Source organism: Medicago truncatula, chromosome 2 (assembly GCF_003473485.1).
Source record: "Medicago truncatula cultivar Jemalong A17 chromosome 2, MtrunA17r5.0-ANR, whole genome shotgun sequence".
Taxonomy (NCBI): domain Eukaryota; kingdom Viridiplantae; phylum Streptophyta; class Magnoliopsida; order Fabales; family Fabaceae; genus Medicago; species Medicago truncatula.
This window is the reverse complement of record NC_053043.1, coordinates 14741450-14755782: the sequence shown is the minus strand read 5'-3', so window position 1 is coordinate 14755782 and position 14333 is coordinate 14741450. Positions and strand designations below refer to the sequence as shown.

The following is a 14333-nucleotide window of genomic DNA, read 5'->3' as shown; positions in this document are numbered from 1 at the left end:
GGATGACGACGGTGGTAGGTTGGGAATCCAAGCTGAAGCTTGATCGCCGAAGAAGAAAACGTCTAATCTGACACGTTTACTCAACAATTCTGCATTGAATCAGAGACAAGCATGAGCTCATCTTTTTTAGCGATGGTGTCTGAAACGTACCAACAACCCCCCCTCTTTTTTTTAAATGGTGTATAAACCGACCGCCAACACAGACGGGTTCATGGACCAACTGCCCCTGCAAAAAACAGCAAGCATCATGGCCCTTTCGAGCGCAACAAACTCTCACCGCAACGAACAGCTGCAAATAGTCTTAGCAAGAACAAAACCAGTGGAACGATGACAGCACCCCAAAAGCCACGAAAGCTGCATATCTCAACAGATCTGAACAAATCAGAAATCAGGTAAGCAATCACCAAACCAAAGTTTTAGGGACCTTAGTTTTAGTGTTACACTCAAAAATGATTATTAATTTTATTTTTTTTTTGGAAGAAAATGATTATTAATAAGAGTGTTTCATTAGCTACACATTCATAATAACCATTATAGTGCCCAACAAACACTGTTGCAATCCTAAGTATAAGCCAAATTTCCAATTTTTCTGATGGGAATAATTACGTAAAAGTAACACAAGTTTATTTACCACAAGTACTTTTGAACTTTTCTTGTAATAATGAGGATGTAGTAAAATAAATACTCCTGAAGAAAACGGGAACTTATTTTCACTGTCACACGCTGGTAATAATGAGGATATAGTATAAATGATGACTAGGGTTTTATTTATTAACATGAGTGTTTCATTAGCTACGCAACAAACACTTTTTCAACCCTATTCATTTGCATAGAATTCAGCTGCGCCGATTCACTGAAATTAAACAATGGAGCTTCAATTGAAGATTGAAGATTTCAATTGAAGATTTGAACCGCTATAGGTACCTTGCAAGTGGTCTTCAAAACGAAGTTGATAAGGTAGATCACGATTCTCTTCTCATAATTCAATATATTTGTTCATTTATTTTATTTGTTGTAATCACGTTATGTTTTCATCATTCTTTTTTATCATTTTCACCATCTTAATTGTGATCAAATTCTCTATTTGTTATTCCTTTTAAATTTTCATGAAATTGAGAGTAGGACCGATTGAATACTGTAGAATAAACAATAAATTTAGTTTTTAAACTATTCTCGTAAACTATTAAATCGACCAAAATGTTCCTAAACTATGAAAATGCATAAATGTAGTCCCTAACTATTCTCATATCCAACTATTTAATCACTCAATAAACAATATTTAGTCTCTAAATTTTCATACAAAACAATTAATTATTATTGTTCTTCAAAAATAATTGGTTGTTTTTTATGAAAATTCATAGACTAAATATTGTTTATTGAGTGATTAAAAAACAACCAATTATGTTTATCGAGGGACTAAATAATTGGATCTGAGAATAACTTAGGACCTTTTAGTTGTTTTCAAAAGTTTTAGCACTAAATTGATGAGAAAAAGATAGTTTAAAGACTAAATTCACTATTTATTCAATATTGAAATTGAATTATTACACAAAATGTCACTTGGATAATATTGTTACGATTCTATGTTGAACTATCAGCACCGATTTGACAACTGTTTTGCCCATAATATAAGTTTCTTTTCATTACCAACCACATTTATAGTTTCTTTTCAAAATAATGCCTAATTAATTACTATCACTTAAATGTTTTTGCAATATAAAAATGTCAATACCAACTATATATATATATAAAAAGGGTTCTAGATCAACGGGTAAAAATGTCAAAATTGTTAGACCAGACGTGATGATTGAGGTTCGAACCCTGATATATCCACTTTGTGTGTGAGAGTTTACATGGTTTTACCATCTCATCTATCTACCAAAAAAAAAATATCGTTATTGCTAAAAATAAAGGGTATCATTAATGTTTCTTTGTTGATACATCTAAGATGTCGACCTATGTTCGAAAATTAAACGACTCATTTTGAGTTGAATTTGAATTGGATCCGGTGAGATTAAATGTTAGTTTATTCAATCTTTATCCAAAGTCATATACTGACTTCAATATTGCTTACAACTCGTATTTATAATTAAATTTGGATGTATGTTCTTCATTCAATGCGATCTCTTGACTACATGATTGTGTGTTTTCCCAAATCGGAAGGAGTATGTATTTATATTCAAGAATAATAACCCTTATAGTTCTCTCGTGCAAAAAATTTCTGTTAAATTATCATTTATACATAATCGCAAATTAAGATGAAACCTTATTAGAAATAGAAATTTTAGATTAATGTTACAAAATCATCATGTCCTTGTGACAACATAATGAGCATTCCTTTTTCCAAAATACAATATGAAGTTGAATGTTGGTGTAGGATATAGTTTTCTTTTCTCTTGCCAGTCCATCAATAAGTTAAATGTTTGAATATTTATGCTGACATTCAAACAAGCTATTGCTTCTAGTTTGAAAAGAGAGTGTTGTTTATAGATTTTTGGTTAAATTTGGATTCAATCAATATGGGAAGGGGAGGGGAACAGCAAGTACGGTAAGATGATTGATTTCAAGACTCACTTGCTTTTTGTCATTTTATTTTGATTAAATTATACTCTCTCTCAGAGATGCTTGAATTATATTTTTCTTCCCTTTTATGTTAAAATATACATTTTCCTTCCCTTGTATTTGATCAAAACATGTTAGAAAATATTTCACACTCCTCCCCTAAAGAAGATTGAATTATATTCCTCTCCCCTCATATGTTAAAATCTACATTTTACTCCTCAATAAATTTTTTAAAATTTCTAATAATCTAGCAAAAAAATAATAATAATAATAATAATAATAATCTAACACTCTCGAAGAAAAATAGTATTGCAGGCCAATTTTAATATAATCAAAATTTGAATACATATTTTTCGCTATTTGTATTCAAATTTCTTTAACTTATAGTTTTAAACCCTATTATAAAATATGAAACAGCCCAAAATAAAATTAAAATATGTGAAAAATTACTAAAGTCGATAAAGTATGGTTATTTAAAAGTGAATTTTATTATCTAAATTATAAAATTAATAACAAAATTTTAAATTTAATTATCATTGATATTTACATTATAAAGAAATGAATTTATTTTTTTAAATGGTGGTTCAAAATTAGTATATATCATAAAAATATTTATTTATATTAAAATAGATTAAAATGTAATGTATATGTAATTATTAAGGGAGATGGTTGTAATTCAAGCATCTTATAGGAGAAGGGAATAAATTTTACTTTTAAAGGGAGGAAAATGTATATATTAAAATAAAAGGGCTCCTCTTAAGGGAGGGAGTGTAATTTAATCTTTTATTTTTATCATATTTTAATTAATCTTGTTATCCAATCTAGCAATTCTGATGCATAGAGGAATGAAGGAACATCTTGTTTCCTTCTTATACGATATCTCATTTGTTTGTTTTTTACTAATTTATGTCAAGGGATTATCTTTGTCAAGAATAAATTTGCTGCTATGCTTATAATGTTATTAAATTGTCCTCGTGAGCTTAGCTTAATTGGTATGGACAATGCATAAAATATGTAAGGTTCGAGGTTCAAACTCCGGCCACCACAAAAAAAAATGTTATTAAATTTGAACATTTTTTGTGTCATGTGTTGAGTGCAGCTTGAGAAGGAAGCAAAGGATCACTGGTGGATTTCTTTAGGATCAGACAGGGGCCATGGCATTCCCCAGATTTTTCTTATATACTATATTAGGTGTATTATATCAATTAGAATTTGGTTGTTGTTGTGGAAATGGGGTACTGTAAATTGTTAAAGGTTGTTGGTTCAACACTTACACATCTTCTTCTTATTACATATTTAATCTTCTACTTTTACATATTTTATTAAAAAAAAAAACGTTTTTAAGGGGATTCGAATCCACATCTTCTTGCTCCTTTAAAACAATTTATATCACTAGGTCAGTTATTAATTATTGTTATTTCTTGAAACCGTTTCCTTTTAATATATATTCCATAAAAGTTTAGCACCCTAATAAAGAGGTTGAACAGTTTTACCAATCCACTGATGATCAAAAGAATGATTGCAAAAACAAAGGAAGGGAGAATACTCATACTGCATCTAAGAAGCCGCTGCAACATGCTTCACAAGAAATGCAAGCAGAACTCATGTGCCATTTATATCTTGTGAGGCAAGTGCAAGTACTTGTGCAATTTATTGTTTATTATTATTATTATTATTATTTGATTATTTCAGGAGAGTGAACCTTCAAAGGAAGAAGCTGATCATAAGCATAAGCAATTGAGTAAAAAGCTTGCTCTAGAAGCCACTTATGCAAACAAGACTAGAGAATTAAGTACTGAGGTTGGTTCATCATTTTTGTTTTGCAGAGTTGTGTTTAAATTTTATATTGTATGGTTATCATAAGAAATATATCAGAAGATTAACTTATGCATTTAATTTTTGTTGCTCTACTTGTCCAAGATTGATACGGCTTTGAGAAGTCTCAAAACAACGGTCATTGCACAGTACAGGTTCGTCAAAGAATCACCCATTATTTTCATTTTTGTGGTCTCATGTTCACATTTTCTTAAAGATGATAATTTTTATTACGTTAGGAAATGTGATATTCAATTCTGTAATATGTCTTTATTCAATTAAATTGTATATTCTCAGGTTCGTCAAAGAATCCTATTATGTCCTTACAGTGTGATATTTTTTTTGCTATTCCCCTCCCCTACCCATGTTGATTGCAATTTCAATTGAACAAAAAATCTATAAATTGATGGGGAAAAAACTACAAGTTGTTGCATAATAAGAGGGAAAAACTCACGAAAGCCGATATATATATCTTTTTTTTATCTAAGGTCAAGATTATTTTGTAACGTTGTAAAATTTCAAATTTCATATGAGATTTTATACATTCAATTTGAGAAAGTTAACACAATATTTTTTGCACGATATAACTATAAGGGTTTATTCTTGATACGGACCCAGATTCCTTCATATCAGAGAAAACATATAGTGATGCAATTAAGAGATTGTGTTGGATGACGATCGAACAAATCTTAATTTAACTTTCATCAAATCTAATCTCAAATTGATCTCGAAATACAAGTTGTATGCACTTACTCAACCAAGAGATCACGTTGGATGAAGATCATATAACCTAAATTTTAACTTCACTAAATCAAAATTAAAATACATATCAAAACATGAGCCGTTTAATCATCGAACAAATGTTGAAATCCTCGATTTTGTATCGTGGAAAGAAACATTAACAATAAAAGCAGTTAGAATCAAGATATTCAAGAGAGAATTGTAAAAATATCATTCAATCCACATTTTGTGCAATTTTTTAATTTCAATATTCAATTGGTCCTACTCACAATATATTGAAAATTAAAAAAGAACAAAAATTTCAGAAATTGATATACAAGAATGACGAAAACACAATATTATCACAATATAAATAAATGAATGCAGAGAAGTGACCTTATCTATATGAGTCCGAAGTTCATTTGCAAAATTTCTATAGAGATTTAAATTTTTAGTTGAAATTTGGTTTGAAGGGGGTTGATGAGGATTATGCTCCATAGTTTGCAGGGGCGGAGCTAGAATTTTGACTTCAGGGGAGCCAAGACTTGAAAGAAAAGCTTAGTAATATGTTTTGACTTTTGACTTCTATATCCCACTTGCAATATGCCGATGACACTCTTTGTATTTGGAAACCGACGGTGGATAATCTTTGGGCCTTGAAATCCATTCTTAGAGGCTTTGAGATGGTATCGGGTTTAAAGATTAATTTTTTTAAGAGCTCCTTGATTGGTGTTAATGTTGAAACTAGCTTCATGGATATGGCATGCAATTTTTTAAATTGTAGTGAGGGGAGCCTTCCTTTCAAGTATTTGGGTCTTCCGGTAGGTGCTAATTCAAGGAGTATGTCTACGTGGGAACCGTTGGTGGAGAATCTTAGTGGTAGATTGAATACATGGGGCCATAAATATATTAGTTTTGGAGGAAGGATTGTTCTTGTAAATGCGGTTCTTAATGTTATTCCTATTTTCTACTTGTCTTTGTTGAAGCTCCCGGTACAAGTTTGGAAGAGGATTGTCCGAATTCAAAGAGAGTTCTTATGGGGTGGAGTGGGAGGAGGAAATAAGATTAGTTGGGTGAAATGGGAGACGGTGTGTCAAAGTAAAAGAAATGGGGGTTTGGGAGTTAAGGATATTCGCCTCATGAATGTTAGTCTTCTAGCTAAATGGCGTTGGAGATTGATTGATGGGGATACGGCATTATGGAAAGAGGCCTTGAGGGCGAAATATGGGATTGGTGTTGATAACTTGTTGGTTGGTGGTTTCATCGGGGCCCCGAGATTGGGAGTGTTGGCATAGGGGGAAAGAAACAAAAACGCTATCAAGGGGTTGGGGGTGATTTGGCTAGCAACTATTTGGACCTTGTGGAAAGCTAGAAATGATAAGGTTTTTAATGATGTTAATTGTGAGGTGGACGCCGTGGTGGAGGAGATCAAAGTGGTGGCTTGGAGGTGGGTGTTGGGTCGGACGCGCATTCCGGTTTGTATGTTTTTTTAATGGTGTTGGGATCCTATTTGGTGCTTGCGCAGGAATCCTAGAGGGCTGAATTAATCATGGCAGCTGGGCATTCTTTCTGGTGTTTTTTGCGTCTGTGCAGGGAAGGGGGCATGTTTCTTGCCTTGTTGTGCTTCTCCTCTGGTTTGCGGTTCAGCTGGAAGCTTTATCTGCTGCTGTTTGCTGTTGGTTTTTTAGGCTTGAAGGAGTTTAAGGGTTTGGCTGTTGCTGGTTTTTGCGCCCTGGTCCTTGTTTGGGTCCGCAGCTGCTGTTGTTTTTGGGGGCCTAGGCAGCTTTTTCGGTTGTCTGGGAGTTGGTTTTTTTCTTATGCTGTTATGTTGCCTGGGTGGTGAGGCTGTGGTATGCATGTGGCCTTGTACCATGTATAGCTCCGCATCATTATTTGGTGTGTTGGTTTTGTTTCCTTTTGGGTGGTTTTTAAGGGGTTTTTGTTCGAGCTGGTATTTTTGCGGTAACCGATTTCCCCTTGTATTATTTTTTTCCCACCCGAGCTTATTAGTGCACCTCGCACGGGCTTGTTGGTTAATAATATTTTGCCTTTTCAAAAAAAAATTATCACACCAAACAATAGCATCTATAATATGTTTTGCGCCCTACATAGTTTTAATAAAAAAAAAACAACAATATTATTCAGGGCTGCTGCTCTCAATTGGCTAACCGTGCTTCCATTCTTTTGCACTGTACTCAAATTACAAGCCAAAATATGGAAATTGTAGATATTCAATATTTATAATACAAGTTAGACAACCAATTCAATCAGGCAACTCTCTGAATCTAGATAAAATGCTAAAACTGTTCACTGATATAAGAACCAAAAAAATTGCCAACTGAAGTACTACATTGCATGCCCACAGATTACCTGACAAATACAAATAAAACAAGAATTAGGACAAAACAAAATAAATGTCTTATTTTCTTATGATAAACAAAAAATTATGTAAGAGTGGTCTAACCTTTTATACAGGGCTTTTACATCTTCCCCTAACAATGGACTTTCTAGAAACATATCACCACATTCCTTCACATCAACTGTCTCAACTTCAAAAGCTTTGTCACCACAATATTCATTCCATTCAAACCACATTTTCGAAATTAATTCCTTCTTGACACAAGTACTGTGATCTTCCTCTTCTGGAGAATCAGCAGCTATCAATCGATACACAAACACTTTCCTTTTCTGGCCTGGTCGGAAAGCACGGCCAATAGCTTGACGAGTAACAGACGGGTTGAGGTGCACATCTAAGATGATGACACGGGATGCTCCAACCAATGATATACCCTCACCACATGCTTTGATTGACCCAAAAAAGATTTTGGCCTCGGGTGAATTGTTGAATTTTTCCATGGAGCACTCCCTTTGTTCAGTGGACGATTCTCCTGAAATTACAAAAATTTCTTTTCCAAGACTCCAGCCCTTCCATTTCATAGCTAACCTTTCCAAATATTTTAGAGGCAAGAGATATTGACTGAATACCAAAAGCTTCTCCCCAGCTGATTGGCATAGATTCAGCATATTGCGAAAGAATTTTAATTTCACCCCGTCTCTCACATCTTGGTTCGCTATTAAATCATCCATTGTATGCTCAGATATAGAATTTTCACTACACTTCTCTGCAATTGGTTTCAAGTCTGGGTGCAGGTATACAGCACTACCTACAGAAGAAGCCTTGAACTTTCTAAATACCCTCTTTATTGTCTTAACTTCATGCTTCTGTCTGGGTGTCATATTGAGCACCACAGTAAAATCAACTAAGCCAGGAAGCTCATCAAGAAAATCGCCTTTATAATAGTGCAGTACCTTGCTGGTCATCTCCCGCAAATCATGTATAACAGCTACTTTCCTTTTAAAATCCGGGTCCTTCTGCAAAGTGTTTTCAACCAAATCACAGAAGTCTTTCACACCAGGTAAATGGATCCTACTCCTAATGCGTTGGACAATAGGTTTAGACGTTTCCATCTTTATAAACTTTGGGCGGACAAGGTTAAGCACGTTAAATACCTCCTTGACATGATTTTGATATAAAGTTCCGGACAAAACAACTTTTCTTGGTGTTTGTACTTTTGCGAGGGACTGTACCGTATCCGTATTCTCGTTCCTAGGAGTGTGTCCCTCATCTAAAATGAGAATTGATGGTTTCTTAAGCAATATATCTTGGCAAGATATTGATGTATTGTTACTACAGTTATCACAAATAATGGACGAAAACTGTTGGTATCCTAAGAAAAGGATACTCTTGTTATCCACCCACTGTTTTAAGACTTCCAATTGTTGTGATCTACTGTCAGCCTTCACACTGTAAAAATCATAAAGCGGTACATCTTCCACTTGCCATGTCAGAAACTCCTTTTTCCAAGTTGATAGTATTCCCTTAGGAAGCACCACGAGAGGTCGTGCATCGGGATACTTCTCTAGAAAACTCTGTATGAAACTGATAACCATGAATGTCTTTCCAGATCCTGGAGCATGAGCCAGAATGCATCCCCCAGGATGGTCTCCCACCAGGTTGCTGACAAGAAAATTGAATCCTTCGACTTGGTGCGGTTTCATTTGATTTGCATGTTGAGGATGTGCTGATATTTCAGTTACTGAGAGATCATCTTTAGCAATCTTAACTCCAAATATATCAGCTTTTTCTTTGGCATTCCATGATTCAGACATATAAGTTCTTGTGCTCTTTTTAACCTTCAATAAAATTGATACGGTAATAGCTAATAAATAACAATAACAATAAATCAGTTTTGTGAATTACAAAGAACGCACTGTTTTACGGAGCAATGTTAGCCCATGCCATAAAATGTCCTAATGTGCTATTTTAACATATTGGTTTGGTAAAGAGGTTCTTGATTGTTTTACGAAGCTTTATACATTGAACTGAATTGAATAAAATAAATCACCATTTTTCCCACAAAAGAGGTACCTGAAACCATAAACTATAAGAGATTCTGTAACACATAAAGTTTCTAAATTCTAACTGTTTCACTCTGTATTATTATCCCATGTTGAAACATTCAACCTATGAATCTAATTTTAAGACATACTTTATAACTCAATTCACACACTTGCTATATTCTTATGACCAATATTTAAGACCAAACAAGCATTAATGCAGAGACCAGTGTCTAACCTTGTATTGGAATTCAAATATGGTTTCAATTCCTCTGTCAATAACCCCACAAACGCGACAAACATAACCAAGATCGTCTTTTAAAATGAAAGAATGATCACAGTCAGCGTCATTTTCCTCTTCTTCGGGTGGTTGATCTGCAGAAACATCCTAGGAGTACATTTAAACTAAATCAATCCCAAAGGAACTCTTAAGAGATAATATAATGAGTAAAATTCAAAGTTTAAACAAAAATGATCAATATGATAGAGAAGAACAATAAAAACCAAAGAACAGCGCGCATGCAGATTCAACTATCTCAAGTTTTAGTAACAGAAACAACATTCCTGATGCTCTTAAAGTCAAATTACTATATGTATAGAAATTATTTTATTGATAAAAAAAAACATAATTACAATATAAAATTTGACAAGAATTTCAAGTTACATGCATATAACAGGCATAACAAAGAGAAAGAAAGGTTGATTGTAAGTGCTAAATAATTAAACATCATAATTCAGAAGATTTCAGGACATAAAAGTACATGCAATATGCATTACATTAACTAGGTATGGACACCAGCATATACATACATATACCCAATACTAAATAAAGCCGATAAAAATGGACAGGCCATTCTCAGTGAACATCAAAATTATTTAGTTTTCTTTATAAATCAATGTATATTCATGTTAATAAGTAACAAGCACATCAAAGAAGGAAACAGTGTCACAAATCTTTATCAATTCATTCCCCTACACAATAGTCCAGTTTTCCAATTTCCCCCTTGTTTTCATAAGGAAAATGCTCTGTCTTTGGATCATTAACAAATATATATTAAGGAAGCACTGCAAAAGAAATAACATGAAGAAAAACAGGTCACAAACGAGTAGGGGGGAAATCTACTTGACAAAGATAGTTGTTCTAGTTGAAAAGTAAAATCAAAAGAATGTATACATACTTTAGAAGTTTCCATTGCCATTGCCATCTCCCTCCAAACATCTTCTAGCCCGTCATCTTCAGTATCAACCTTGTTATCTTCTTCCTCACTTACACCAACATAAACACCTTTGTCTTTCTTTGTGTTATCTTCAGGAGACAGACTTGTTTCCAATTCCTTATTATCTTCTTCCACATGTACTCCAACATAATTACCTTTGTCTTTCTTTGAGTTATCTTTAGGAAGCAGACTTGTTTCAAATTTTAGATCTGCATGTTCTCCATGGTAAGCATTGGGATCATGATATCCCTATAAAGCATTTTTGCATGGAGAATAGTCAAGAATGTCAGTGAAACAACAACAACAACAATAACATTATTTTTCCCATTTTGGGGTTGGCTAGATAGAACTGAAAAGAAAAGAAAAAAAACTTGTATAGTGAAAAGAAAAAGGCATGCATCTTCTCAAGAAAAGTAGCTACAATTTTTAAGCCTAATACACAGAATCTTACCAAGGAATCTAGATTTATGAGCATTAACAGTCCCTATGGAAAAAGTTCCTACAATATGTTTGGAAAAATAAATGGAAAACCCCATATATTGTTCACCGTTCAGCAGTAATGATGTGAGCTGTAGCCTCATAGGAGTAAAGGAAAAAAGGAAGGTAGAAATAGCATGACATTCAGATAAATATAAATCCACAATATCCATTTTTTATTTATTATTTTCCAATCTATAATTTGCATAACTACCAAGCAACAAGGTACCGGAAATTTTATATTGTAATGAAAGATCAGAGTTTATCAAGACATCAAATGATTACCAAATTGGGACACTTGAGACAAAAGGTCAGACTTCATTTCAGTGAAACTTGGCAGTAGAATGGTAATTAATTGACTATGTAATTATTGAAAATGTTGGGAGAATGTACTTAAAAAGGCACATGATTCAATGGAGAGAACTTCTACAACAACTAAGAGAATCCAACATTTAGGCTATGCAATAGTATTATATCTGTCTTTTACAGAATAATGCCAAAGACCTATAATGATAAGTTATGCATTGTACAAAGATATAATTAGCGAAAAAATGTAAACATACTGAAAAAATATATAAATTACATGATTAACTTTTAAAGCATGCCTTCCAAATATGTCGGACTAGATTATATCTCTGGCCTTTTCCTCTCCAGAAGATTCCGCTTTATACATATGAAAATAAAAAATAAGGCAGCATATTCTTGATAACAGAATTAAGAAAAGATTAAAAAAAATCAAGAAAGAATCAATTATGAATTTACTAGAATCTTCCGCCACAAATGGTAAAATGAAATACAATAGTTCAGTCAAATCAGTCCAGGAAGGATACAACCCAAATGAAAGGTGTGTTTAAAGGATTGCAAAAGCAGGGCAGAGCTTACAATCATTTCTAATGCAGGAGACTGAACTGGTTTTGGCAATGCAACTTCATGAAATGGAAGAAAAGAAGTTTGATCTCTGTCATCTTCCCCATTTGAATCAATGATAACATTTTGACAGGACATACCAGTAACTTTCTCATTTTCCATGTTGGGAGTTTCTTCATCATGATTCCTATCATCTTCCTCATCTGAATCGATGATAACATTTTGACAGGACAAACCAGTAACTTTTTCATTTTCCATGTTGGGAGTTTCTTCATCATGATCCCTATCATCTTCTTCGTCTGAATCGATGATAATGACTTCATGAAATGGTGCTGGAGGAACATCATTTTCTCTTTTCGGTGCCAAAATATCCTTTTTTTGATCCCTATCATCTTCCTCATTTGAATCAATGGTAACATTTTCATAGGACATACCAGCAGCTTTTTCACTTTCAATGTAGGGAGTTTCTTCATCATGATCTGTTGGAACAGTATCATGACCATGATCCTTATCATCCTCCTCATCTGAATCAATGATAAATGGTACTGCAGTAACATTATATCCTCTTTTTGGTGCCAAAATATCCTTTTCAGTGTGCTCCCCGTCCGAATCCAAATCTATGACATTATCATGTTGCAAACCATTAACGTTCTTATTTTCCATGTTGGGAGTTTCTTCATCATGATCTGTCACCACTCTCAATAGTTGATTAACAAGTCTAGGACATTTTGCAAAGTAAGGGCCCAATATTTGCATTTTCTGGGTTATAAGGTCTTCAATATTTTTTGTCACACTTCCAAATTTTCCACTCTCTAAGCGATTTATAACATTTGAAATTGCATACGGACTGCTGTAATCTACAACATCACCATGTGTTAAACATGGCAAGCTATCACTTGACAGTTTAAGTTTTTTGCGTCCTTCTTCAGGCAAAATCCCTGGTTTCAGAAAATGAAATGTATAAAAATTACAAGATACTAATATCCATTAAGGATTTTTTTTTTTTTACTTCAAATAAACCAGAAAACTAAGCAATCTGAAATACATGAATAAGAACAAATGGATTACTTCATGTTAGACACACCCCTCATTTCATTTCGAGACTAACTCGAGTAACTTTGTCATTTCATTTTCAGGCACACCACTACCACCTCCAACCAGCAAACCGACATGGCTGCATAACCAAATGCTCTCTAGCATCTAATAACACTTTCAGACCACCCTACTAGAAAGGTTCGATGGTAACAAAAAAAAGGTTTGAAACACATTTCTAAAAAAAGCTTTACAAGTTACAAATACAATTAGCACAAAACTACATTACATTGTATAGACAATTTCCTCACGAAAACATGGACAAAATCACATGAAAAAAATATATATTGATCCATGGACAATGGTGATTTAACTCAGGATAAGTAAGAGCTTATTTCGAGGAAAAGTTGCGATTTTGAAACAAAATAATGACTTATAGAAGTTTACGAGCGTAACATTTTGAGAAAAACCTAAAAAATGTGATTCTCCCAAAAATCATTGTTTTTAGCCAATTGAAGAAAGATCAAAAAAAGAGAAAGAAAGGAAGAGTGTTATACCGGTTGGAGCAGGGCGTTTACTGGAGGAAGCCATTGATGAAATTTGGAAGCGTTTAGGAAGAAGAAGAGTGAGAGAATAGGGTTTTGAGGATTGAAATGAAGAATGTGAGTGTGGCTTTTGGGTTTCTTTCTTGGAAATCAAAAGCCAAAGCCAAAGCCAAAGCCAAATGCTATGCTACCGTATGAGCTAAGTTTTGCAGGGAGGGTAATTATTCTCTGTGACTCGTTCTTACCGTGGGTGGGTGTCATCATGATGCATGATTTTGATGCCGTTCATTGAAGAGTGATCACCATCCTAAATGTATCTTCTACCACGGCACACAAAAATGATATGTGGTCATGTGCTCTCACTATCCCACCACCTTACACTCTCTTTCACATTAATTGATTGAAATTACTAAGGCATTACTAAAATGTCTTTTCGCATAGGGTATAATGGATGGAGGTTGAAAAAATGGGTGTTGGTCTAACATTATTCTCTATAGAAATATTTTCTCTGGTCACGTATATAAACAAAAAATAATTTTTTATATACATTGAATAATTAATGTATCCGATCAGATTTATGAGTTAGATACATTAATTATTAGATGTATCTAAAAAGTTGTTTTTTGTTTATAAATATGACCGGAGGAAGTAGTTATTTCTATCAAATAATTAATGAGTATGTGTGTACACCATATTTTTC

The 14333-nt window shown here is 33.6% G+C and overlaps 1 protein-coding gene across 1 annotated transcript; it reads right to left on the bottom strand.

Moving 5' to 3' along the window:
• Nucleotides 1-7234: 7234 nt before the first annotated feature.
• On the bottom strand, nt 7235-13963 carry LOC25488181 (protein CHROMATIN REMODELING 35). The gene is made up of 6 exons (XM_013607851.3): nt 13646-13963; nt 12072-12994; nt 10674-10961; nt 9734-9883; nt 7562-9291; nt 7235-7467 (listed from the first exon to the last, which is right to left on the bottom strand). The coding sequence occupies exons 1-6, from the start codon at nt 13677-13679 to the stop codon at nt 7464-7466; spliced, it is 3129 nt and encodes a 1042-aa protein (XP_013463305.1). The 5' UTR covers nt 13680-13963; the 3' UTR covers nt 7235-7463.
• Nucleotides 13964-14333: the final 370 nt, after the last annotated feature.

Bases quoted from the DNA above. Each gene is read 5' to 3' on its own strand.
- LOC25488181 (XM_013607851.3), bottom strand. From the start codon at position 13,679: ATGGCTTCCTCCAGTAAACGCCCTGCTCCAACCG. The intron at 12,995-13,645 runs GTATAACACTCT...TTCTGAAACCAG, and splicing joins TAAACGCCCTGCTCCAACCG to GGATTTTGCCTGAAGAAGGA. The intron at 10,962-12,071 runs GTAAGCTCTGCC...AATGCTTTATAG, and splicing joins CTCCTGCATTAGAAATGATT to GGATATCATGATCCCAATGC.